At 44.9% G+C, this 27,805-nt stretch overlaps 1 protein-coding gene across 2 annotated transcripts in view; it reads left to right on the top strand.

Annotated features, from left to right (window-relative positions):
* LOC147901464 (ARM repeat superfamily protein) overlaps positions 1 to 27,805 on the top strand; it is a 109,111-nt gene that overhangs the window by 56,720 nt on the left and 24,586 nt on the right. For both annotated transcript variants that reach the window (XR_015541032.1, XM_087375220.1), the window contains exons 14-16: positions 161 to 249; positions 21,695 to 21,889; positions 21,972 to 22,211. Coding sequence is in view for 1 of the 2 variants with exons in the window: in XM_087375220.1 (XP_087231346.1) it covers positions 161 to 249; positions 21,695 to 21,889; positions 21,972 to 22,211 (524 nt within the window). In the remaining variant the exon portion in view is untranslated. The remainder of the gene's footprint in view (positions 1 to 160; positions 250 to 21,694; positions 21,890 to 21,971; positions 22,212 to 27,805) is intronic.

Here is a 27,805-nt window from a genome sequence, read left to right as displayed (position 1 = left end):
AAGCTGTGTTGTGTAGGACAATAATTGTGTTGGCCCTTTTTTCACTCTACAGGCTTAAAATAGTGATAGATTGTACTCTCATAGTTGAGAACTTATGTATGCCAGTTTTATGCGAGATGAGTGCAGTTATTCATTATGACAGCTTGAATATTTGATTCAGGTACTGTAAGCAGGTTTCGACTGCTGCAGGATTTACTGGATTACACAAATCTGCATATGCCCTCACTTGTCTGTGTGGAGGCCTTACAAGTAAGTGACATGCTTTTAAGTAAGGAAACGGAGGTTTAGCCTCTTAAGCTTCCTTTTGGGAAAAGCCCAATTTTGCTTGCTGTTGTGTTACGTGGAATATGCCAAGACTTTTGTCACAAGCCTTCAAGGGTTTTAGGTTGTTATGGTTTCTTGTGTAGTGGAGACAGGTGCAGGGATTTGCAGCTCCTTGCAAATTATATGAATCGGTGACTCTTAAATGGTTGACATACATAATGGTTCTTACAAAGCATGGTTTACAATTATTCACAAATAATTGTCTGGTACCTTTGTGAAAATAGAGAAACATTTCATCACATTTATGGTGATGAATGGAGTTCTGAGATTCAGAATGCCCTGACCTTTACAGCATAGTTCACTTCTCTATGCTGCCCATGTGGCAGCCCTTCTTTCCTGTTGGAGATTCTCTACTTACTGCCCACATGACAGCCTATGTGCTGCCCATGTGGCAGCCTTACATTCTCTGCTAGATCTGCCCATGTGGAAGGATTTCTTACTGCCCATATGGCAACTAACCCTTGCTGGTCCACCTCCCCCCTAGGCACTTCTCATTTGAGGGCTCACAGATGGGGAGGTGACCATAAACATACATAGAGTTTTAAATTTTATTTTTTCGTGATTTAGATGAGGGCATCAAACATCAACCTGAATTTGCTTCTAATGACTCTAAATCCTTCATAGAGCTAGACTCATTAGAGTCTCATATCGTATACAAAATAATCGTCTTGCCTCTAGAATCCATATCTCCATGCCTAGGCATGATGCTTGGCGTGATTTGGAGATCTTTCTGAGAAAGTATGCCCTCTTAACAAGCTTGCATCTAGTTACGTACAATAGTCTTGAATTTACAGCTCGATATATGGCTTGCCATTTGATATACTGACAATGGAGGCATGGCTAGAGTTTCTGTCTTTTTTTTTGTGTGTGTGCAAAGAAAGGAATCTTCTATTAATGCTTGAAAAACTTCATACAAAACAGCAGCCCCGAAGGTGCGAGTATGGAAAAACCAATAAGGCTGACAGAGAAAACCAGCCTGTTCTAGAGAAACCCAGCTCACTGCGTAGGGAATCTTTGGTATAGGAGCTAACAGCCAGGTGGGGGGACTATACAACCAGCGAATCCCTCGCGGAGTGAATATGTAGAAAGCTCCTACAGGCCAAGCCTTGCGGAAATGTGTGCGCCTCGCGACAGTAGCCCTCGAGCCCGGGGTCCCACGCTCCCAGGTGGAGCGCAGGGTGTAGATGATATCCTGCCAAATGGCGACCAAGGGGGAACCGGATGCTCACCCATTACTAGACTACAGCAAGCAACCCAAATGTTCCATGCCGTGATACTAGCTACTATCTCCCACACGCTATGCTCCGGAGGGGAATGAGGATTCAGGCTATCAGGAGGGACCGCCTCATGGAGCTCTATCCTCTGGATGCTCTGACCCTATATCCGGTAAGTTGGAGAGACCTCATCAATTTGGAACGCATGACCTCCCTCAGTCAACCTAGCCAGCATCCCCTAGGTGTAGTCCCTCTGAAGGCTCTATATGCGGGTCATAGTCTTTAGGGTCCCATCCAGATCCTCACTGTGCTACGACAGCTCCAAAGGCAATGAGGGATCGTCTCTAGAACTCCAACAGAGCAACAGTGACACGGCCCCTGGCAAGAAGGACCTGGTTTATGACTAAGGCACAGCTCGCTAGGGAGAGTTTGTTCGAGCTCCAGTAGAGAAGCTTGCGTTGAACACTCTCAAGAACAACCTGGCCCCACAGTATCGAACCGAAGCCAAAGGCACTCCCCCACTCTCGAATCTCCTGTGTCTACTCATAGCCACTGAAGAAACCGATGGATTTTGTCCAATTGATCCGTGCACCCGAGGCCTCACAATAAATAGCGAGGGCTCCCCGGACTCTCTCCAAGCTCACTGTGGTGCCCTCTACATACAAGGCTGTGTCATTTGCAAACTCGGAATCCTATAGCTCCTCCTCCTGTCTAATTGGGAGCCTCAACCCTAAGAGGCCCACCACTTGTGATCTCAAGTAGTAGCCCAATGCCTCCGCCACAAAAGGAAAAGAAAGGGAGCTAGGGGACAGCCCTGGTGGACCCAGCGAGAAAGAGAAAAGGCCTCACCCGTGTGTCCACCTATAAGCGTTTGACTGGAGCTCCCCGCATGGAGCACGGAGACTCCTCTAATCCATCTGATTGAGAAACCCAACCTCTACATAGTGCCCTCCAGGAAAGACCACTCCACCCTGTCGTAAGCCTTCTCAAAATCCAAGAGAAGGATGGCCAAAGGCTGTGACTCTTCCCTAGCCCATTCCCTAGCCCAATCCGCTACCTCCCAAAAAATGTTGTCCAGGATGCTGCGCTCTTGTACAAAGCCAGTTTGTGTATCATAGATGATGTCGGTGAGATGAGGCGGCCACTGCAAACTCAAGACCTTAGCAATGATCTTGTATGTGGTGTCCAGCAGGGTGATCGGTCTCCACTGCCGGACGTCTGATCTATCTCCCCCTTTCGGGATCAAACAAATCCACCCCTTGCTTAGGGACTGAGGAAGGGAACCCATGTCAAAGTTCTCTTGGCAAGCTGAGCGGAAAGGGCTGGCAATGATCTCCTAGAGGTTAAGAAAGAAGGCCGGAGTCAATAAGCCATCTTTGCCAAGACACTTTTGGCTTATAAGGGCCTTGAGGGCTTCCCAAAGCTCCTCATCCATGAAAAGCTCCTCTAGTCTCTTGCACAACTCCCTTGAGACTACTGTCGGAACATCGTCCCAAACTAACTCACTGTCCACAAGGCAAGCTGGAGTCACCCTCTCCGCCTGAAAGACTTGGTTGTAGAAATCCTTGGTCAGCTCTAGAATCTCCTATGGATCAGTGCGCAAGATGCCTCGTGGAGCTCGTAATCGTTGAAGCTGCGTGCCTGCCGATCGAGGTCCAGTGATCCTATCCCCTTGTTGAACTCAGTGGGCCCGGGTGGAGTCGTAGGAAAACTCAGCCTGTCGAACTTTGCGTCCTGGAGCTCAAGACGCGCACTCTCATATCTATCACATAGCCATTGGGATCCTAGGTCATGTTCCTTGAGCCTCTTTATGGAGGCGAGGTGTCGTCTTAGTGCACGCTCGCGTTCTTGAAGAGCCCTCCTCCATCTAAGCGGGTGAGATTGCAACTCTTCGTTGACACCTTCAGAGGGAGAGTGGACCCATGTGGGCAAAAAGAAAAAAAATAGAAGTAGATTGGCTCGAAAGCGCCGCAGGCAACGGGCTAGATGCAGGGGGGGGGAGAGAGAGAGAGAGAGAGAGAGAGAGAGAGAGAGAGAGAGAGAGAGAGGGAGGGAGGGAGGGAGGGAGGGAGGCAGGGAGGGAGGGAGGGAGAAAGAAAGAAAGAAAGAAAGAAATTTTATTAAAGGTCCACGGAAGGCCATACATGGCCTATGGGACACAAAATCATCCGAAAGGAAAATACATCATCAACGATGCGCCAACTAGGTGGCCTCATCGTAATACCGCTAAGATGCCAAAAATGGCTACAAAAATCCTAGATACAAAATGAAATGAAATAGAGTACCAAAATTGCCTAGATACAAAATGTAAAATATGGAATATGAGGAACATCGTCTTCCCTAAGGGGTCTGTGATCCAAAGAAATGATGGAAGTCATGGCCATCGACCATGCCTCCTGCCATGAGTGTGAAGATCTGGGCAAGTGTCAAATGGGCTGCTGGCGGTGCCAAGTCTCCATGGAGCAATCTCCTCCGAAAATCTGCCATCATCCTCCGTCGTCTAGAAATAAAGCGACGGGTACGGCCTCTGTGTAAGAGAGAGAGAGAGAGAGAGAGAGAGAGAGAGAGAGAGAGAGAGAGAGAGAAGATTATTAGAGTCTTCGGAAGACCGATGGGTCTATGAGAGTGAAAGAAAACTTGATACAAATCAGAGTAAGGGTGGAGCTACTGAAACGAGCATCATCACGCGTGCTGAACCCTAAGTCTGATCATACATAATCAAATACATATGGATGTAACAATGAAAAGAAAAGAAAAGGACTGGAGCGGAGCGGAATCCTCCGTATGTCATGTCGCCCTGGCTGGTGCATAGCTGGTGATGGGACGCTGGCGCCCGTCAAGGGGTGCCGTGAGAGAGAGAGAGAGAGAGAGAGAGAAATGTAGGACCCCTTGGTTGGAGACCCCTCCCCCCCAATGGCAGGGTCATGGTTCAGCCAGGTGATCCTCCCTCAGTGGAGGTCCAGCGACCACAGTCACGCCTGTGCCAATAGCCCGCGTCAGGAGCTCCGGATGCTGCGATGGTAGAATCTGTGGAGGGTAGCCCGAGAGCGGTTGAGGAGAAGGGGATGCAGAGCCCTGTGCCTGATCAGTAGGGCGGGCCTGTGACTGCCCCTATTCCCTCCCGCCCCCTCCCCCTCTCCTCGCCGCCCCCCCCCCCTCGCCACCCTTGCTATGGTCATCTTCACCACCAACCCCCCTCCCTTTGTCCTGCCCTCCCCCTCCATGGCAACTTCTTCAACCTCGCCACTCCTGCTATGGTCATCCTCACCACCAGCCCCTCGCCTCCCCCCCCCCCCCCCCCGGCCCCGCCCTCCCTGGTACGCCGTCACATAGACATGGACTACTTGCTCTCCAAACCCCCCTCAAAGTCACAAAAGGCAGTTTTCTAGAATAGGCACCCACCCACAGGAGAGCCTTGTTTCTTGCTTCCCCGTCCTCATGTGTTGGACCATAGTGAGTAATAAACGTCCACAGGCTCCACGACCGTGCATGTAGTCAGTCACAGTACTTGATCCTTCAGTAGGAGTGGCAAAGGGCAGTGGTAGGGCGAGCAGTGGACTTCCTTTTGATACAGGAGCACATGTTCTCAGCATCAAACATCCGACCGCGCCATCACCTTCTTCCGAGGAGAGGCCCGGAGGATTGGTCTCCTGCCGTAGGACGAAGCGGAGGGTTCTGCATCTCAGTTCAACAACCTGGAGTTTGAGGAGGACAAGTAGGGGGTGCCTCGTTTTCCGAGATGCCAGCAGTAGAGCGGAGCACATGGGAGCAGTTCATCTTCACGATCAGTGGCAGAGGCCTGTGGAGAGAGCCAGAGTTCAGCAAGATCCTTGGCAACCTTAAGGGAAGGAGGCGGGTAGGAAGTTGAAGGAAAGAAGGCAGAAGGGGAGAAGGGAAGGAGGCAGAGAAGGGGGAGAGATGAGGTGGAGGGAGAGGCGGGGAAGGTGGCGGAGGGGGAGGCGGAGATGGAGGGTGGGAGGGAGGCGGATTATGCGGCGAGATGGAGGCGGGTGGGGGCAGAGTAGAGGCGGAAGGAGGCGGAGCTAGAGGCGGGAGATGACGGGAGGAGGAGGATTGGAGGTGGGGGAAGGAGGAGGAATGGAGGCGGCGGAGTGTAGGCAGGGATGGAGGCAGGAGATGGCGGGGGAAGGAGGAGGTGGAAGGAAGCTTGAGGGCGGAGGAAGATGGCCGGGGAGGGGGGGGCAGCGAGAGCAGCCGCCAAAGGACCTTCTTCTAAGACAAGGCTAGAGTTTCTGTCTTTCAGCATAAAATTTCTTGATGTCTGATTTGTGCAAGATTCTGTTCCATGGTTGATAGATGCGTTAAGATACGATCTGCATACATGGTCTAGATGCAGGTATCTTAAGTGTCCTAAAGAAAGACATCTTTTTGTAATAATTACAAATATATAATTTGAAAATATATAGAAGTATACAAATGTATAGATTTGGTTACTAGCATAGCCCTAACCAAAAGCCACCATATGTAAATAATTACATCCAATCTAAACATTTATCACATGTCACTTAAAAAAAAAACAGTAAGATATAATTTATTCCATTCAAAACAAAGTATACAAGGAGGTAGGAGAGTGAAAACTCTATTGGGGGTTCTCTTTTGGAATAAAGCTATCAAGGATTCAATAGGAGAGTGAACAACCATGGGGTCTATAAGGCCACATCATCCCAAGTGAAGTGACGCAAAAGAACAAGGAACAATCCTAGGTCCTCGTGAATGCTATCAATCTCTTTTAGTGGCTGTAGAGGCTCCAATGCATCTCTTCCATTGACTCCGGATAGTAAAAAGGAGATCAACCCAAATGGAAGTCAATATGTGAGCAACAATCGATATGTCCACCAGCACATCTCGAACAACATATCTGCCATAAACTAATGCTGGAAACCACCTCCAAGCCGGCCTGCTTGTGGAGAAGGCAGTGGGTCCTAAGTCGGCATGGGAAGTACGAACAAATCTTGAGGCTCTGTGGTCATAAGGGCCACATTTGTAACGTGTTGCATGAAGGAGGCATGTTCATTGGACTCATCTAGAGCTAAGGGACAAATCCTCTACCCAAAAGAGCTACTCCCCATGTTAGAGTGTAGGACTGGGTGATTTGAGATTAATTTGAAGACTCCTGTCCAAGCCATGTTGGCAATATTGCAACTCCACAACCAATGCTTGCTAGATTTGTTTGCAAGCTGGCATCTCAAGGCTTGTCCATTTGCGGAAGCCAAGATTCAATTGGAATACTTCTATGAATAGTAAGCCAAAGAAAGAATGAGACTTTATTTGATGTAATGATCCCCAAAATTGATACAAAAAACTTTACTGACGATGCTTGAAAATCGCATGTGCCTGCTTGTATTGAACAACTGTGGGTAGATGATATGATGGGCGGCTCTTCGCTAAATTTTGAAATGAGAGAATCTGACTGGAAAGCCAAGCTATTTAGTGGAACTGCCTTTGGGAACCCAAGTGAACCTTTGTCAACATTTCAAGCCAGTGTATCTTGTATAGCACCTGTCCAAATGCCATTTGATTTATTCCAATGGACAAGTCCTTTTGAGGTTATGGAGAACCTGTCAATGGATGAGGCAGTGGTAGTTGAAATGTGCTGATCTCCCAATCATCTGCAAACTCAGTATCTAAGAGCTTTGTGCTCTTGCCTGATTGGAAGAGATAGCCCCAATGTCCCCTGACTTGTAGTGTGCAAGCGGTAACCCATAGCCTCAACTACAAAAAGAAAACATATGGAGGAAGGGTAATTGATTTGGATAGCTGGAGTGCAAGGCCTCGTCCTCCACATATCATCATATTACTTTTCTACTGTGAGTATAAGGAGGATACCCATGAGATCCATCTATAACAGGAACCAAGTCTACTCATGGTGCCCTGTAGGAAACTCAGTCAACTATGTCGTATGCTTCTCAAAATCAAGAAGTAGGAGAACAAGATCTTACATCGTGCTGACAAAAAGTGAACACATTGTCCAAGATGAGTAGAAGTAGGAGATCTCAGCTTCACTTCCACTCTCAACAGACTTTTTGGGTACAAAAGGGTGATATATGCTTCAAAGAGTTTTTTAGAGCAGTAGGACAAAGATAGTTTGTTGATATCTTGCAGACATGTATTACAGGTGGCACCCCATCGTCTCATGGAGATTACATCTGACTTCTACTCTAGTCTCTATACAATAGATCCATTGATAGATGAGATAGCTATTGCAAGGGAGGAGGTATGGGATCATGTTCTACATGTTGTTTTGCCAAACACAATGTGGATTGCTCACTATCTCTTCAGAAGGTTATAGATGCACTATGAGAGCTTCCCATGGATGATTGGCTGGGATATATGGCAGCCCTTGTTGGGGGCCGGATCTCTCAATGGAATATCTACAGGTTCTTCTGCTATCACAGATGATTCACGGTAAGCCGTCGGTTCCCTACTAGATCATCCAGGTTGAGTTTGGATCATCCCCACTACAGCTTGACGTAGCATTCTAGGTCATCATTACCTATGGCGTGTCAGATGGTATAGAGACTGCACTTCAGGGCATCGTAGACTACCATGGTTAGCATTATCCTTGTCTATGGCACTATCAGCTCTGTGAGTGACCAGAGGTGTTGGTATGTACATGTAGACAGGTGGTTCGAGAGATTAGGGCTCCACATGGATAGGATTCCTTCCTTCCAGTACAAAATTGATGCACCATTCCTCCCACTTGGGCATTATGAGGTTAACCAAGTGACACATGAGGACCTCCTGCAGTTACACACATTCTAGACCTAGTTGGAACTGAGTAAATTCCGAGTGAATCTTAGCTTCTACATAGATCATTGCCTACGCATTTCGGAGGAGGGCTTTGTTGATCCTCTAGGATATACTCAGATTCATCTTCCCCATTCACTGGGGATCACTATTGGGCGGTTTCGGGTCTTCACATCGAGAGTGATCGAGCTGAGGGAGTATATAGGGAGAGGCACATATGCACCTTGTGTGATCTATAGGAGATCGAGTTGGAGGAGCATTTCATTTTTAGATGCCCAGTGTACTACGAGATCTGAGGGTGCTACTCTGTCCCTTCAGAGAAAGCTCTGGATGCTATCCTGCTTTCTCTCTTTTTTGGACCAGAGATGTTTGACCGCTTACATTCATGAGATGGTCAGGCACTGAGATCGCTTACTTAGATCGCAGAGACAGGGACGGGGCACACTAGCAGACTCTTGGATGATCATAGAGTTCTTCCAGCCGGACCACATAGCCTCTATCCTCACAAGCCTCTGACACAAACATGATCCAGAGCCGGCAACACGACACACCCGACAAAGGACGGATGCACGGATTACACTTGGGGACATTCCCTCCATGTTCAGGGTTGGAGTGCGACTGAGAGAGGGCTCACCATAGCCCTTGTTAGACGTAGAGCCATAGTCAGAATACAATGCACGGCCGCGCCCACTAGTAGTCGACAACACTCTATCTCTGATTTCATGTTACCACTCCCCCATTGTCCAAGAGGGGGGGGGGGAGCTGCAGCTGTGATACTGGACTTGGTCTTGCCTTGTACTTTGATGACATGTGGCGGTAATGAGGATGGAGATGGCAATATTGATATTGATATGATGTTATCACTGATGTTGTTATGACTATGTGGCATGTATTTTGTACAGGTGTTGATGCTCGTTTAGTAGCTCCACCCTTTTAGCTTGTTTTGTATCATATTTCTCATAGTCTTATAGACCCATCGGTTTTTCGAAGACTTCAATAAATTGTCTTTCTTTCTTTCTTTCTTTCTCTTGACATAGAAATATGGGACTTTGATTGTACCGGTGGTCCTTAGTCTAGATGTCGACACAACGTGAAGCAACATTGGGTTATGGTCCAAGAGAACAAAGCTTACAGATTGTTGAGATGACAAGGGGCAAATGGAAGTTCACAAGAGGAGTAATAGAGAATCTTGGTTTCCAATCGGGAGAGATCATGAGTGAAAAAGAATTCAAATTCTGGATATAGATGGTTAAGCTGTCATAATTGGCATGGATTGGCTTACAAAAGTCCATGCCATAATTGATTGTGGAAACCGAGTCGTTAAGCTCAAGCATAGAGAGGAGATAAAGACGTATGTCACATGTGGAGAAGAAATTACTTGTGTTATAGAAGAGATTTCAGCCATGCAACTAAAGCAAGTTGCTAGAAAAGGAGCTCAATGGTACATGGTGTTTTTCAAGAATTTAGAAGAACTTTTCCCAAAAAAGAGTAAGAGAACATAAACAAGATTCTTGAGGAGTATGTGGATGTATTTTCAGAATATCTCCCTGGAATGCCTCCTTCTAGACCTCTTGATCATGCCATGGAGTTACTATTAGCAACAATCCCTTATGTTAGAGCTCCATATAGATTCCCACAGCAAGAATATATGGAGTTAAAGATCCAACTGGAGGACTTTCTCAAGAAGGGCTTCATTATGCCCAATTTGACTCCTTGGGGTGCACCCGTCATATTTCAAAAGAATATATGGAGTTAAAGATCCAACTAGAGGACTTGCTCAGAAGGGCTTCATTAGGCCTAGTTTGGCTCCTTGGGGCGCACAGTAATATTTCAAAACAAGAAAGACAAAACATATAATCTATACGTAGATTAAATAGATGAACTATTAGAGTAATTATCTAGAGCTACAGTATTTTCTAAGATAGATCTTAGTTCTGGGTATCACTAGATCCGAATGAAAGAAGATGATATATTTAAGACCGCGTTCAGGACTCACTATAAGTACTAGGAGTGTACGGTCCCACCTTTAGTTTGACTAATGCTCTTGCCACATTCATGTGCTTAATGAATAACATTTTTTGTGAATCTCTCACAATTTGGTTCTTGTTTTTCTAGACGATATTCAAATAATGAAGAGGAACATGAGATTCATCTCTTCCATAAGCTACGAGAGGAAAGGTAAAGTAGTTGTTGAGTCCAATTCCAAAGAATGTAAAAGAAATTCGAAGTTTTCTCAGATTAGCAAGTTATAAAGGAGGCACATAAAGGACTTTGCCAAGATTACATGACTCCTACGGACTTAATAAAGAAAGAAATTAAAGTTATTGGGATGACCAATGTCAACAAGCTTTGAAACAAAGTGGCTGGGAATTGTATTTTGAAAATTTGAGAAATTGGTGTAGATATCAAATAGGCTCTGTTGTACGCCAAGATAGGAGGGTGGTTGAGTATGAGTCAAGAAAGATTAAGGAGCATGAAAAGAAGTATCCCACTTAATGATCTCGAATTAGTGGCCGTAGGTCGTGTTGAAACATTGGCGACAATTTCTTCTAAGTTCTAAGTTTGCGCTAAGGACTGATCATGACAGTTTGAAGTATTTATTTACCCAACCGCAATTGAACAATAGACAAAGGAGATAGATGGGGCTTCTTTGTGAGTATGATTTCGCTATTAAAAGTATTGTGAGAAAGGAAAATAAGGAGTGGATGTTCTCAGCTGTAGGCCAGGTTGCAACTCCACATGTATAGTTCGCTCTGAGTTCATTGATGATATTGTTGTGACTCTTATTTGCAGCTATTTCGCAAAAACTTATGGACGATAGTGATGCTTCTGTTGCTGAAAATCATGTGAAAGTAAATGGAAATTTGTTCTATAAGAAAAGATTGTTTGTGCTTGACCTCCTTGAAATTATCATGATGTTCTTTACAGTGGCCTTGTTGGGTTCAATAAAACTTATTGGAAAGTAAGAAAATCATTCTTTTGGCTTGGGTTAAAAAGAGATGTGATTAACTATGTCAATGAATGCCTGTACTGTCAAAAAATAAAAGCAGAGCGGTGAGTTGGAGCTGTTAGATATACCCGAGCAGAAATGGGAATCGATTTCTATGGATTTCATTACAAGCCTACCTATTGCGAGAAAGAATATGATACAATCTATGTTGTGGTAGATAGACTTACTAAGATGGCTCATTTCATACCTATGAAGAAGACGGATGGAGCGGTTGATGTAGCCAAAGTGTTTGGGAAGGCAATCTTAGGCTTAACGGAATGCGTAAGAGAATAGTTTTTGAAGTTAGAGATTCCAAATTCACATCTAACTTTTGGCCATTAATCTTCAAGATGACAGAAACTCAACTAAGAATGAGTACCGCATTTCAACCTCAGAGTGATACTGAGACTGAGAAAGAAAGAAAGAAAGAAAGCTTATTAAAGTCTTCGGAAGACCAATGGGTCTATGAGACTGTGAAAATCTTGATATAAGCGAGCTGTGAGGGTGGAGCTACTAAACGAACATCAACACCAATGCAGAATGCAAAAAAAGCAGAATGGTAGTCTTAAGTACTGAGTACAACATAGTCATGTCGGTGGTCGACTACATATCAGTCATATCATGATCATGATCATCATCAGCGTCATCATCACCATCATCATCAAGGCATCAGGGGTGGATGAGGCACTGGAAGCATGAAGTCAGCGATAGAGTGCTAGCAACCACTTGAGGGTGCGGTCTTGTGACGTCTCTTGGTCATAGCTCTACGCCTAACAAGGGCTATACTAACCCCTGTCGACCGTGTTCCGATGCGAAACATGGAGGGAATATCCCCAAGTGTAATCTGTGCGCCTGTCCTCTGTTTGAGCTATCGAGTCACTGGCTTTGGGTCCCGATCATGTTGAGGTCTCGTCTCGAAAAAGTCCAGGTGATATGGCTGAAAGAACTCTATGATAGAGCTCTAAGAGGGGTTTGCTCCTATCTCCGTGATCAAAGTATCCTCTCGCGGTGTTTTACTACCTCATGAATGAAGCATGCCAAGCATCTCTGATCTGGATAGGAGAGGAATCGGGACAAAACCCCATAGCTCTCTCTGAAGAGGCAGTAGAAACGCCCTTGGATCTCATAGTAAACGGGACACCTGAAGATGAAGTGCTCCTCCGTCTCAACCTCCTGCATGTCACATAATGTGTATAAGCGCCTCTCCCTGGGTAGGCGCTTTGCTCTGTCGCTCTCAATACGAAGTCTATGTGAAGAGACCCGGAATTGCCCAATAGAGATCTCAGTGAGTGGGGTAAGTGGATCTGCGTGTATCCTGGTGGGTCAATGAAACCCTCCTCTGTGATATGTAAACAATGATCTCTGTAGAAGCTAAGCTTCACTGGGAGTTCTTTCGGTCCCAACCAGGTCCGGAATGTGTGTAGCTGTAAGAGATCCTCACGGATTACCTGTTGACATCGTGTGTCACGAGGGGAGAAAATGGAGCGTCCATACTATACTGGAAGGAAGGGAGTCTGTCCATGTGGAGCCCCAGTCCCTCAAACCCTCTCTTTGTGCGTGCATACCAGCATCTCTGGTCACCCCCTGCTGAGAGTGTCATAGAGGAAGACAATGCCAGCCACGGCAGCCTGTTGCGTCCGGAAGAGTAATCCCCATACTCTCTGACTCGTTATAGATATGTGATAACCTGAAATGCAGCATCTAGCTGTAATGGAGATGACCCAAACTCAACCTGAATGATTTGGTGAGGAACGGAAGGCTTAATGTGAATCATCCGTGATAGCATGAGAACCTGTAGCCATTCCACCCGCGCCCACTCCGTATCCGATAAGTTCGGCCCCCAACAAGGGCTGCCATACATTCTCGCTAGGCGGACGAAGGAGTCAAAGAGCAGCCCCTTGGTCCGTGGATCCTGAAAGTGCGAACGGAAGCACTGCCTCTCTAGTTTGGCCAATGAAGCGTATCCTCTGCCCAAGCGTGCCTACATCGCGGGTCTCATAGTGAAGATGGGTTCGGAGAAGACAACCCCAAGGTACATGTATGATGAGACTATCTCAACAGGTGACCCATCAAACCTGAACTGCTCCTAGCGCATGACAGCTCGAGATGTATTGAAGATCATAACCTTGCTTTTACCTAGATTGACCTTCAGATCATGAGACTCACAAAAAGACTGAAGTGCATCAAGGTGTCTCTAGAGTCCCTCTGCAGAGGAAGATAGAAGAGCCACGTCATCTGCATAAAGCAATATCTGGATTAGCGTGCCAGCAAGAGAGCAACCATCCCCTCCTAGTGTCTGCATCACTGTCTTGAGCTCGTCTATGTAAAGGCCAAATAGGGTAGGTGATAAAGGACACCCCTGTTTGACCCCAATGGTGCTCATGATCTCGTCTGTCCACCCAGACCTTGCTCGGACCTGCCAGCGACTCTCGTAAAGTGCCATGACAGCCCAAATGGTCTCCTGGTCATAACCCAAATCCTCTAGGCGTCGTATGAGGTGGGCTTTCAGGTTTGTGTCAAACGCCTTGCGGAAATGCACAAAGCAACAGTACCATCTGCTTCCGTGCCCTTGCCTCCTCGATGATACACGTGAGTGTGAGAATGCGATTCATGGTGGAACCCAGCCTGTCCTGCTACTCTAAGTGCTCGACACTCCGCAAATCTGCTGACCTCGGAGTCAAGCACTGATGCATAGATCTTGGACATAACATGTCCAATCATAATGGTCTTGTAATTCTCTAGGCTCATGGGATCCCTTCCCTTGTGGATGGGTGAAATAGTGTTAATAGTCCAGGTGCGTGGAAACCCCAAACAAACAGCTTCATTAAAGAGCTTAGTCAAGATCGGGGCTAGGAGGTTAATCTACTTTGGGCACAACCCCTACTGATTTTGTTTTGGAGGATTTTCACCCTTCAATGCAAGTTGCTTATGATCCTTTGATTCAAAATTGTCTGCTTATGTGAAGAAAGCACACAAGGGTCCCAAGAAAATCTTTTTTGATGACGGCACTTCTATGCCTTTACATATGTTTTTAGCTAGCGTAGGGCTCACTTTGGAGGATGTGGTTCTTATGTCCTCTCCTCCAGTCTCCTAGTTTATCAGATTTTTGATGTTTGTAACTTGTGTGGGGTTTTTACCTCTTTCAGGTTTCCCACTTCTTAATAAAGTTTTACAAAAAAAAAAGTGTGTGTGTGTGGAGGATGTTTTGTTAGATCCTCCTCCAACTGATATGTAAATTTTATCTTGGTCGCCTCATGAGTTTTTCTCTATGAGGCTTGCTTGTAAATTTTATCTTTGTACTTATTGGTGGGTTTTCACCTCGTTTTGAGGTTTCCCACAGCGAAATATAAGATTTTACTTTTAAAAAAATGTGTGTGTGTGTGTGTGTCAGAGAAAGTGGTGGAGGAAAAGATTACAGCAACTTTGGGCCTATAAAGTATCGCTTCGGCAACAGGTTTTCTTTTGGCGAGTTCTTTCGGGAGTGTTTCCATCTGGACAGCTATTAGCTCATTGATACATTGCTCTTGCACTTTGCCACAGATGTTCTGCTTCTTTGGAGATCGTGCCTCACTTGTTTTGGCATTGTCCGTGCTCTCGTGAGTTTTTTGATCTGCGCCTGCGAGGGAAATTCCCATCTGTTCTGTTTGGGAAGTTCTTCTGGCTATTTGGGTTTCATCCATCCAGACCGGAGTTTCATCTTTTCTTCGTTTGGGTTCGCTACTGGGCACTATGGAATTTATGGACATATAGGAATTGTAAAGTCTTTGGTGATCCTACTTTCTCTCTGTTTGGCTTTTTTAGACGTTCTCTACAGCAATCTTTCTTTGATTGCTTGCTGACCCGCTGCATAGATCATGAGGTCTTTTTGGCATATACTGAAATTTTCAGTTAGAAGCACCTTATTTTAAGGTTACTACTCATATAATATAGTCAATTAAAGATTTCACCAAAAAAAAAAAGTGTGTCAGAGAAAGGCAATTCTATTTGGCGAATACATCACCCAACCAAGTGGTGGAGAAAGAGATTACAGCAGCTTTAGGCCTACAAAACTCCTCTTCGACAACAGGTTTTCTTCTGGCGAGTGCTTCTGGGCATTTTTCCATCTGGACAGAGGTTGGCTCGTAGACACATTGCTCCCGCTCGTTGCCATAGATGTTTGAGTTCTCAGGAGATTGTGCCTCATTTATTCTGGTTTTGTCCATGTTCTCGTGAGGTCATTGATCTTCTTCGGCAGATTCCCGACTGTTCCTTTTGGGAAGTCTTTCTGGCTCTTTGGTTTTCATCTACCTAGACCGGAGTTTCATCATATGCAATGAACTCAGTGCATAACCCCACATGATCCTTCGCTTGGCTATTATGAAGTTTCATTACGGCATCCTTTACTCCTCCCGCAGTGAAGAGGGTGCAAGATGTGGGACATGGCATATGTGAGAGGTCAGGGGCTGGCTGGTTTTGGATGTCATATAATGTGCGTGCATAGTTATACCAGACCTGAGTGGAAGTCTTTAGAGTTGTTACTAAACAAAATGTTCAATAGTTCCTCCTCGTCCGACGAACGAAATCTAGGTTCTTCATGCGTACCAGTCGACGATACTCGCGTAGCGGCTCTGGTTCGCTCGGAATGTTGTTTTTTGGTTTCGAATCTGAGTTGACGGCGTATAGCCTTACACTCTTGATCGTACCAATTATTATAGGGTATGGTCCCAAGAAGTGGTGGGTGTGTGGAGCGAGTGGTGTGTGGGAAAGCATGAAGGGCAACCTCGTGTAGTGAGCGGGTGATCAGGGCATCATGGTCCTCTAATAGGGAAATGGAGTCAATGTAAGCAAGGAGTATGCACAGACGGCCAGAGTAAGTAGGTGAGTGGTCAAGGTCGAAGCGTATATCATGATAAGTGGAGTAAGAACTCAGTGGGGTGGAAGGTGTTGTGCAATGATGCTAAAGAAAAGGTAAATGTGATCAGCCCCTGGAGGAAGAGGTACTACAATGAAATCGGTGATGCGTGATGTGAAGCCAGGGGATCCCATGATGTAATGAACAACGCTAGAACCTCCCCCATGTGGGAAGCATGTGAAACCACCCGAGGTGGGCCATCTGTCGAGACCATTATAGATAATGAGATCATGCATCTTGCCAAGGTCTAAAAGGGCCTGCCCATAAGGTGTGATTGGCCCTCATTTGTCAGCTGAAACCTGTATCATATTTGCATCCTCAAGGTCAACGTGTGGCAGTAGAATGGAATCATCCCTGAAGTCAACGAGTGGTACCTGACGGGTGCATGTCCTCGCGCTGAAGTCTCCAACTAGGAGGACTTCTCCACAGCTTGAGAAATCAACGATGGATTGATATAGGGCTGCAAATGGAGATGTCTCAGCCTCATCTGGGATATCTCTCGCAAAGTGGGAGGTCTCGGGAGGGAAGTAGCATATTGTAACAAACAGATCCTGGCTGTCTGTGTGTCGAATCCGGATCCAAAGAAACCTGGAATCTGTATCTCTCTGCTCTATTGAAATGGTCCCCAAAAGGGTGGATCTGTAGAGAACTGCTACTCCACTTGATCCACGTACTCTCCCCGTGTCCCTAGTCTCATCTCTGTAAGCAGACTCCCACGTGTACCCGTTGACGATTGGTAGTGGGCGCTCTGGACTTTGATGTGTCTGTGTAAAAGACTATGTCGCGACTTGGGATTCCGAGAAGTTCCGTGGTTCTGATCATAAGGTTTCATTACAATTCCAAATGGTACGAGATAAGGTCTCAAACATCCGAGTCTCATAGACCCCGCCTCCCTATGTGGGAGGAGGTGGGGATGATACCCGACGGGGGCTTGTAAGAAGTCGTCCATCTCGGACTACTGCCCACTTCCCCTCCTTACGGGCCTGATCACGCTGCTGCAACAAGGAGCGCCTCTCCTCAACCTGTAGTGGTCCTCATCCATGGAGATCGTTGGCTAATCTTGTAGGACTGACTTGCATCGTAAGGCCGAAAGTCATGGAACCGTATGATCAGGGGCTGCTCCCGGTTGGGGTCTCTCCCCACCCTCCACGCCCTCTCGATCCTGTGCTCAGCTACACCCAGAATGGTGGCCACAAAAGCTGTCGCATCTGTCGTCATCGGCGTAGCCTCAATGCGTGGGATCCCACGAACTCTGATGTTGAGAGCCTTATTGGTTCTTTGCTGCTGCTCCACAAGGGTAGCCGAAACGGTTGCCCTTGCGGGTTCCCGTCTAGCCACGTCGACCCATCTAGACGTCTCCTCAATCACGGATTGCATGCTCGCAATCTGGGCCTCTACTACTAGTGTGCTCCGTGTAACTGTACGAGTAGAGGAGAGTTCCTCCCTGAGTTGAACCATGTCTTGCCTCAGCACCTGGATGATACTAGCCTGCTCCTTAATATGACGAGCCTACTCCTGAACCATTCGAGCCAAGTCTTGAGTGGCCTGCTCCTGTGCGTAGCGGGTCAGCTCCAGCCTCCAGTTCCCTGGCTCGTATACTAGAGGATATGTTCAGGATGCATGTGGATGAGAGACAAAAGAATTGGGTTGAGTTACTACCTCTAGTAGAGTTCGCCTATAACAACTCATGGCATTAACATGTCTCTATTCAAAGCCGTGTATGGACAAGATTGTAGCGTACTAGTAAATTTCTTTGATCTTATAAATAAAGTACATGTTTTTAATTGAGAGCATGGAGAAGGACTTGAAAATGATCAAAGAATGCATGGAAATGCGTAGGATAGACAAAAGAAATATTATGACCAGAAGAGAATGCCACAAGAAAATAAAGAAGGGGACATACTCATTTTGAGGATTTGATCCAGGAGGAGCAACCTAAGATTGGGTCAAGATAAAAGACTCTCACATAGATATGGGGGATCATTCAAGGTTTTGAAACGATATGGAAACTTTGCTTACAACTTAGAACTTCCCAAAGACATTAAAGTTCATTCTGTATTCCATGTTAGCTTATTGAAAAAGTATGTGGCTAGCCCTGATCATGTTTTACAGGATTTACAGACTACAGGAAGATGGAAGTCTAAGAGTGGTTCCACTAGCAATTTTGAATAAACTGGTAAAAGAACTTAGGAACAGGATGATCTGAGAGGTGCTGGTAAAGTGGGATCTTTATCCGGTTGAGGATGCTACATGAAAGGATTGGGACACTCTTTGCGCAGAATTTTAGATTTTGCTCTAGGGACAGAGCCTTGTGAAGTGGAAATGTATGTGAGGCCCTAGCTCATTGCACTCTATTTTGCTTCCATGTTTTGTTATTTATGCATTTCTAATATTTTTGTCATCAAAAGATTGATAGTGGCCATTTATGAAAGGCTAATATATATGGGTAGATGATTCATTTTGGGAAAAGTATATAGGAGAGAGTTGTAGACTTTCCAGCAGGCTACAGTTTTGAGACTTTGTAAACCATTTGGATGGGGAAATAATAGTCTGAATATAAGGAAAAAGTACTTTGGACTGGTTTTCTTGGATTTACATGCAAGATTCTAAAACACAGATTTGAGGCCTAAGATGGCAGATTTTGCAAAAAGTGATGATGACCAATGTTGTAGGGAATTGAAAGACGGTTCAAAGTCATACTACTGATTATTTTCAGATTCCGCACCGTTTGGGAGATACGGGCCTCCAACAAGGTGGTGCTGAAAGAGAGAGAGAGAGAGAGAGAGAGAGAGAGTTGTAAAGGATTCTCTTTTGGAATAAAGAAATTCTTTCTTCTCCAAATTTAAAATTTTTATTTTGTGTGAAATCTCAACTTTTGTGACCTTGCACCTCACATACTTGCTGGCCTCCCATAATCAAACTCCAAGGGGTGACCCAGAAGTTCCAAGCAGTAATGCTGGCCATCGTCTTGCAAACATCGTCCTCAGGTGAGGGTAGCATTGGCCATCCTTGTGCATGGGATGATCTAACGTTCAATCACACGAACACTCATTGGACCTGCAGATATCCCTTATATGTCACATGTATTGTATTATAAAAACTGAAATTAGGAAGTAGAGACTGATGGAGAGCTTCCTACTAGACTGGTATACAAATATGTTCCAAGGGAAGAAAGAAAGTTTATTAAAGTCTTCGGAAGACCGATGGGTCTATGAGACTGTGAAAATCCTGATACAAGCAGCTGTGGTAGTGGAGCTACTAAACGAGCGTCCATACCAATGCAAAATGGCAGTACTAAGTCCTAAGTACAACATAGTCATGTCGATGGTCGACTATATATCAATCTCAGCATCGTCATCAATATCATCATCATCATCGGCAGTAGCAAGATATCAGGATGGATGAGGCAGTGGAGGCATGAGTCGGCAATAGAGTGCTGTCGGCCACTCAGAGGTGCGGTCTTGGCACGTCTCCTGGTCGTAGCTCTGCGTCTGACCAGGGCTACTGTGACCCTCGTCGGTCGGGCTCCGACTCTAAACAAGGAGGGGATGTCCCCAAGTGTGATCTGTGTTTCGACCCTCTGTCGGAGCTGTCGGGTCACCATGTCAAGGCCTCGTCTCGTGGGGGTCCATGTGATCTAGCTGAAAGAACTCCGTGATAGTGCTCTGAGAGGGATCAGCCGAGGAAGAAGTCTGCACCTGTCTCCGTGCTCGGAGTATCCTCTCACGGTGTCTAAGTGCCTCATGAATGAAACTTGCCAAACACCGCTAGTCTGGGTAGGAGAGGAAACAGGCCAAAATCCCATAACTATCCTTGAAGAGGCAGTGGAAACACCCTCGGATCTCATAGTACACAGGACACTTGAAGATGAAACGCTCCTCTGTCACATTATTTGACAACTCACTAGAATTGACCTATTACTGGCTTAACTACATGCTAAAAGTGATTTTTGGGTACATTAAACAGGATCTTTGCATTAAACGTGTTAATTCAATTAAAAAGCTAAGCTGTAGCTTCTATATTCCTAAAGCTAAAAGATTTAAATAGCTTTAGTAAGACTAAATCTAGGCAGTAACCCTAGTGACAAAACAAGCATATCAGACATAGACAATGGGCATAGTAGCTTGGCACGACAGCCTGCTGTAGGTAGTAGATGACAGGCATGCAGGTCAAGAGACAGCAACCAAAACACTAGTTGAGAGCAGGGGAGGTTGATGGCTAAGGGCAGAGGGGTGCACATGGGCAAAGGAACAAGAGGAGCGGGGGCTTGGTTGCTGCTATGCTGCTTGTATTTTGTCTTTGCTTGTATTCTATTGTAGCTGCTTGCCAATTGCGTTGCTCATCGTGCTCGACTGCTGCTTGCTGTGTATATCTATTGTTACAGCTTGCTGTAGGTGTTGGTCTACCATATGTCTGAGTCGCTAGCTCCAATTCTTGTTTGCTGCTTTGTAGGTTGTGCTGATAGTTTGTTACTATGTCATGCTGTGATTGGTGGTTGCTTTTGCTTTCTACTGCATCACTCTTTGTTAGTCTTATATTGTCTTAGGAACTGGTTGCTTGCCCACTTGCTTTCTCTGATGTTATTCAGGCAGCCTGGCCCTCAGTTGTCTTTACACAAGCGTGCGCGTGTGTGTAGAGGGAGAGATAAACATAGATAGACTACACTGTTTACTTGTCTTACAATGAAATTTTTTGATATTGTAAGTGCTGGTCTCCAATTGAGGGACCGCCTCTTGTAATATAAGTATACATGGATTTCAAACCCCCCCCCCCCTCCCCAAAAAAAAAAAAAAAAAGCGTCTAGAGAGATAAATATAGATAGTCTATCCTATAGATATGAAACAGATGCTCAGGAATGAAGGCAAAATGGAGAACTCTTCGGTCCTCCTCAGCCAGAGTACAAAAGGTGGCCAGAGATCACCATTGTTGTTTTGGGACAGAGGACCAGCAGTTGATGCACGACTTAAATGAGAGACGTAAGGTGTATGACAATCAAATAAGTCAAGGGACCTGGAGGATCTTTGAGTTCGGTCCAGCTAGGCTGAACAGCTAATTCAATGCATGACTGGGCTGACAGCAATGTACCTGGGAAGATTTTGGAAGATGAAACTTTGGCACTTAATTTCTCAAAGTGCATTCAAATGCTTGATCAACTTATTAGGCAGAGAAATCTGCCTGCTGTGGAACATGTCTGCCACACCAACTTGTTTGGTCAGAATTGTGGAGATGGTGTCCTTCCCGTCAGTCCAGGATTTTGTTCACATTGTTTAGAAACTGATTGCCTGCTTATTTCGGTGGAACTGCTGCTCTAAAAAATCTTTTGGAGATATTATACTCGGGTGGATCTGGTGTTCTGTTATTTTTTTTTGGAGATATTTGTTTTTTAAAGACACTCTAATCCATAGGTTGTACCTCCATTGTTTAATCAATCTAGAAGCATGCTACCCTAGCAGAGCTGATTTGGCAGATTTGTATATCATTAAAAGATTTCCATGTTTCATTTTGCAGGCGCTAAAGTTTGCTGTACATAATTACCCGTCTATAATGGTGCTATATTGGACTAGCATCTCTTCTACTATTAAAAAATTAATTCAAAGCCCTCCAGGAGAACATTCTATGTATGTCTCAAGCACATCATACAATCTGTCACCAGAGAGGTCTCAAACAATTGCAGATGAAAGAGTAGTTTACGCTGCTGTAAAGGTATGATGTAAGATGCAATATAATTCTTTATGCTTGTCATGCATTGTTTTGTTGTACTTACAAAACTAGATGACTATGGCAGTTACTCGATGAATTTCTTCGGGCTGTTTCGGGGTCAAGAATTACAGATGAACTACAGGACGACCATCCTCTTCAGTCAACCTTTCAAGCACAGTCAACAGAACTTTGGAATATCTCATCTGCAATTGGATCTCGCAATGTTGGGGGCCATGAAAATTGTACTGAAGTAGCAGGACTTAGTTATTGGGATGAAACATTGCAGGATTACCTACCGCTTCTACTGAAGCATTCTGTAGCCCTGGTAAGTGCGTTACTGGTGTCCCTATTATAACAAATACGAAGCTTATTGGTGCAAATTATCAATGAGGAAATGAGTTCACTGATGTAAAAGGATCCCCATGCAATGCCACTAGTCTGACGAGAGATTCGAAGAGGAGGGGTTTCACGTTTACTAGCTGAAAGCGAGCCTGGAAGCTCTCTCTCTCTCTCTCTCTCTCTCTCTCTCTCTCTCACTTCGCACCCGATCACACCAGCTGCAAATAGAAACAGGGGGATGGAAAAAGATGCCAAGGGAGAGTAGAATATGCCAACTATGTGATCAAGGTATGGTTGAAACAGAAGAACACATGGTAATGATATGCCCTCACTATGCACACATTAGGGAAGAGTTCAATCACCTCCTTGAGGGACATAACAAACTGGCTGATTTGCTGCATAAAGGGTCACCTTCAGCTTTAGGAACATTTGTGTATAAGCTCTTCAAGCATAGGAATCCACCTGAATCCTAGAAGGTGGTTTCTCTTTCCACCCTCCCATCTTCGGGAGGAGCTTTCATGTACTTGTGATATTGTATTGCCCAGGTCCCATAGGCCGGTTTTGGTCTTCAGAGGACGATAATATATTCTTCTTCTTCTTCTTCTTCTCTCTAATTTGGCATCCTCTAGTCAGATGGGCTCTGGAATGTCCTGGCTCCCTGAGAACTTGTCCCAAATACACATAAGATGTGAATCTCAACCACGGCATTCCTGCTGAAGTACATGACTCATGTAGGGTCTTGCCAAGGTTTACGCTCATGTCCGGACTATCTTAAAATGCTGACAAGTATCCCTGCAAGCCCTTTGAGATCAGCACTCCATCATCGGCATAGAGTTGAATGGAAAAATTGAAATAAGTGTGTCTCTGCCAACACTAAGCCTTGTCCTCCTAGAGTGTTTATAAAGAATGTCAACTCATCAATATAAAGTCGAGAGGAGTGGGAGATTGGAATCCCTATTTCACATCGATGCTGCTACTCACCTCATCTGACATTCCCTATGCCATACGTACTCTACCTACCACTTTCTTGTATAAGCTCTTGACTGCCCAAACGACCAATACCCAATGCCCGGAGTCGCAACCACATTGAAAGCCTTGCAAAATCCCATAAGCAGCAGCATACGTTCTATTTTGGGTGTCTGGCATCCTAAATGAGGGCCTGGAGACTGGATGCGTTTAAAGTAGACCTGTTAGATACATCTATGTCCACTGCATCAGCTGGCAACAATGCACCTCATCCTATACAAGTTATATTGCATCATTTGAAAGATAGAGCTTCCTTGAATCTCATCTCAATAAGGAGCCTTCAAAATCTTGATTCATACACTCGTCACACCAGCCTTGTATCCGGAGTTAATCTTCAACTATACAAATCGTGCAAGGTTTGCTAGATAGATAGGCGCTTCGCGCACACACACACTTTTTTTTGTGTGAAAGAACCTTTCATTAAGAAGAATGTACATTCATAGCTGCTCCAAAGTAAGACAGCTACTACTCTTACACTGGAAGAAGATCAAAAGAAAAACCAAGGAAAATGTACATCCAAAGTTGCGCCAAAGAGGAGCAACTTGTACTCCCCCACTTTTTTTTAATAGTGAAAGCTTTTATTGGTTATATTACAAGAATAGTCACCTCAGAAAAGAGGCTCTAGAAAATACATCAACTGAAGATCTCAGTATAAGCCAAATAAACATCCTGATCTATCTCGTGAGTCTGCAAGCAATCAAAGAAAGATTGCTGCAGAGAACGCTTAAAGAAAGCAAACAAAGAAAATTTGGGATCACTAAAGACTTTACAATTGCGATCTGTCCATAAAGTCCAAAGTGCCAAATAGCGAGCCCAAACAAAGAAAAGATGAAACTCCGGTCACTGTGGATGAAAACCAAAGAGCCAGGAAAAAATTCCTAAAGAGAACAGTCAATATCGCTCGTAGCCTCTGTTGACGAGAATCCAGAAACTACCAAGAAGACAGGCAATGCTAGAATAAATGAGACACAGTCTCCTGAGAAATTAGACACCGACGACATAAAGCAGGAGCAATTTGCCTACGGGCCAACAATTGTCCAGATGGAAAAATTCCCAGAAGCACTCGCCATAAAAAAACTTGTTGCTGAAGTGGAACCTTGTATGCCCAGAGTTGCCACAGTTTTTTCCTCCACCACTAAGCTGACCGATGCATTCGCCAAAGAGAATTACCCCTTTTTGAAACCCAGGGTTGAGGCAAAAGGATTTTGTATAATGCAGGCATAGTAATCTGAGATAGCCTCAAAGGATGAGAGGAGTACCCAAGGGAAGTCAATATCCAATCCTCTAATCGATCTTGGAGTTCCAAAGGGGGAATCGGAACCAAAGATGAAAGCATACAAGTGATTTGCTGCCACAAGGTACGATAATGAGAACCCAAACCATACTGTGTGGCTGCCACAGAAAAGGGAAGCATAGAGCCATCATCATGAATAACATCAGCAACAGTATTGATCCCTTTAAAGAAATAAAGTAAGAACGGCGAGGTTCTTGTAAAGCAAGCGGAGGTTGAAACACTTTTGACCAGTGAATGCTTTCAGCCCGCAAAGAATTACCCATCCGAGATTGTCGACCATGCCATTCCAGGTGAGATAGAATATGCTTCCAGTCAAGAAGCAAATTGGAGACCATAGGACAGCCATGCAAAGTGCCACCAATGCATCCAAACAAGAAATCCCATTGAGTGGGTTGCCAATGACCAAAAGCAGGAGTACTGATATGTGTGACCAGAGATTGAATCATGAGAGCCTAGGGCTGATCACCTTTCGGAAATTGCAGCAACAGTTTTCCCTTGTGAGCAAGGATGTGCACCTGGATATTAGTGATATTCAAACCTCCATGCATCTTAGGGGAACAAATTCGATGCACCGAAAGCAGTCTGAGACTTTTTCTACCATGTTTGGAACGCCAAAAGATCTCCATAATGACAGACATAAAGGAATCAAGATCTACCTTGGTGAACATGGTCAAAGGCAAATAAAATTGAATGTACGCCACAAGTATGGATTGCACTATTCGGAGGCGAACATATAGAGGCCAGGTTGCGAATTTTCAATATTCAAGCTTTTTCCGGAGCTTGATTAGAACCCAATCAATTTGCTGTCGACGAGTAAGTCCCCAGCCCAAAGGATAACCAAGGTGTCGAACTAACTGAGTGGGTGGGATGATCTCCCCTGGCCATAAGAGACTGTGCCAGTCTTTAAGATTCAATGGGAGCAGCTTAAGATGCTTAGACTTTTGAAAGTCAACATGAAGGCCAGCTGTCAAACCATAAATTGAAAGGGGCTAGATCAAAGCAGAAAGATCAGACGGAGTATTTCTTGGAGTAAAGAAAGAATCATCAGCATAGGCATGAGCAACCATGCTGCGATTTTCATCCAGTTTCAAACCATGGAGAGAATCTGTAGCCACTAGATGATGAATGTATTGCAGCATAGGATGAGTTGCAATAGCATACAGTAAGACACTAAGGGGACAGCCCTAACAAACCGAACTAAGAAGAGTCCATTCTTCAGAGATGTCTCCAGAAAGAATACAAGCAGCATTGCTATCGCTGTAGAAGAGCCAATAAATAACCTGCTACATTTTTATTCCTAAGCCCAAGGATCGCATTGTTTGCGAGATGAACTCCCATTGAACTGTGTCAAAAGCTTTGGCAATGTCAATCTATAAGAGCAAAACATCCTACTGCGTGTACTTGGCATATTCAATTCCAACATAAGCGTTGGCAATATTGTCCATGATATGCCTACGAGGAACAAAGCCATATTGAGAAGGATGCATCCCGTCATGCAGATAGCCTTTGATACGGTCAATAAGCATTTTAGCTATGATCTTGTAAATGACTGGCATGAGCGTGATTGGTCTCCAATCAGTGATAAAATAAAAAATTTGCTTCTTAGGAAGGAGCTTTACCAGTCCCTTTTTCCATCATAGGGGCATTTGTTGATATGCCCAAGCTAAATTAGCCATTTGCAGCAGAGGGGATTTGAGGCTATCTTAGAAAGCAAGAAATAATCTAACAGTGAGGCTATCCCATCCTGGAGATTTGCATCTACCACTGAATTCAACTGCATCTGACAATTTCCTTTTCAGTGAATGGAAGTTCCAGCTCCAAAGCTTGAGCTTGAGAAAGAATTAGATGGACATGCTGTAAAAGAAGCTGACGTGCAGACAAAATCTTAGGAGAAGGAAAGTCCACATGCTCAAAATGGGAGGAGAAGTGCTGCACACAAAAATCAGCAAATTCAGAGCGAGATGAAGACCAAGAACCATGAGGCGACCTGACAAATATTTGCAGCCTATCGTTTGTAATGCAAACTCACTTGGTGATAGCCACTCTTTAAGTCTATCAAAGCTGAAGCTCCATTTAACTGATCCAACACATCATCAATGCGCGGAATAGGGAATCTATTCTTGATGGTCATTTTGTTCAGTGTGCGGTAATCAACGCACATACGGAATGAGCCATCTTTCTTCTGTACTAGCAGTACAGGGGAACAAAAAGGAGAAAAACTGGGCTGAATCAGCCCCTTGGACAACAAGTCCCTTGGGAAACTCTCTTATTTCAATCTTGGGAGTCACTGGCTTTTTATCCCTCGGTATCCCTGCTTGTAGTGAAGGCACACTAGTAGGATCCTGCATATACACGAGACTAGCCACATTGGTTGAGATCTGATATTTTTTTAATATCTTTAGTGTTCACTTGGGCCTATATCTTTGGAGTGAGTCCGGCCCGGTACTTCCTAAGTTGAGTCTTGTCAGAAATTTTCTTGAAAGGTGAAACTTGCAAGTATGCGTCCCAAAATTTCTGGTTGTAAGACTCAAGTGCTTCCATATGAATGCTCTTCCAACCAAGAAGGACGTGATCTCGAAACTGTTTGGGAATAAACTGTTTATAGAAAGCTTTCTTGAAGTCCTTCCATTTCGTGGGAGCTACATAGTTGGCTGTTTTAGCTATCCACCATGCACTGGCTGTACCAGTTAAGTGCAAACCAACCATACGAAGCTTTGAGGACTCATTGAAATTTTTCAGGCTGAAGGGAGCATCAAACTGCCTTATGAACTGCATGGCCTTTTCAGCTTGGCCATACTGGCCATTGTAAGTGGCAAATCTTACTGACTTCCCACCGTCTTTGAATTCTTTAGTCTCCGCCTTCCTGCTGGACTTATTCTTCTTCTTTGGCTCTGAAGATCCAGAAGAAGGAGATGATGTTGAGGATGAAAAGGTAGAGCTAGAAGAAGAAGACGAACTGGATGAACTGTGATGATGCTTCGTCTTTTTCTTCTTGGGAAGAGGACTTGCTCTTTTCCTCTTTTTGCTGTCCATATGGCGAGACTTCTTAGATCTCAAGGAAGGGGATTGGGTACTTTTGAAGTTCAGAAAGCTAAGCTCTGCAAATTTAAAGACAAACAGAAAGTGTATGCAAAGTTATCTTCCAGATACTATGGCCCTTTTAGGGTTACAGAAGAAATAAATGAGGTCGCATACAGGTTGGCATTGCCAGAGCATTGGAGGATTCACAATGCTTTTCATGTGAGTCTTCTAAAGAAATT

The sequence above is a fragment of the Dipteris shenzhenensis genome, chromosome 5, assembly GCF_047967505.1.
Source record: "Dipteris shenzhenensis isolate YYH24624 ecotype China chromosome 5, Dip_SZ_1.0, whole genome shotgun sequence".
Lineage (NCBI taxonomy): Eukaryota > Viridiplantae > Streptophyta > Polypodiopsida > Gleicheniales > Dipteridaceae > Dipteris > Dipteris shenzhenensis.
This window is presented reverse-complemented; position numbering and strand designations above follow the sequence as displayed.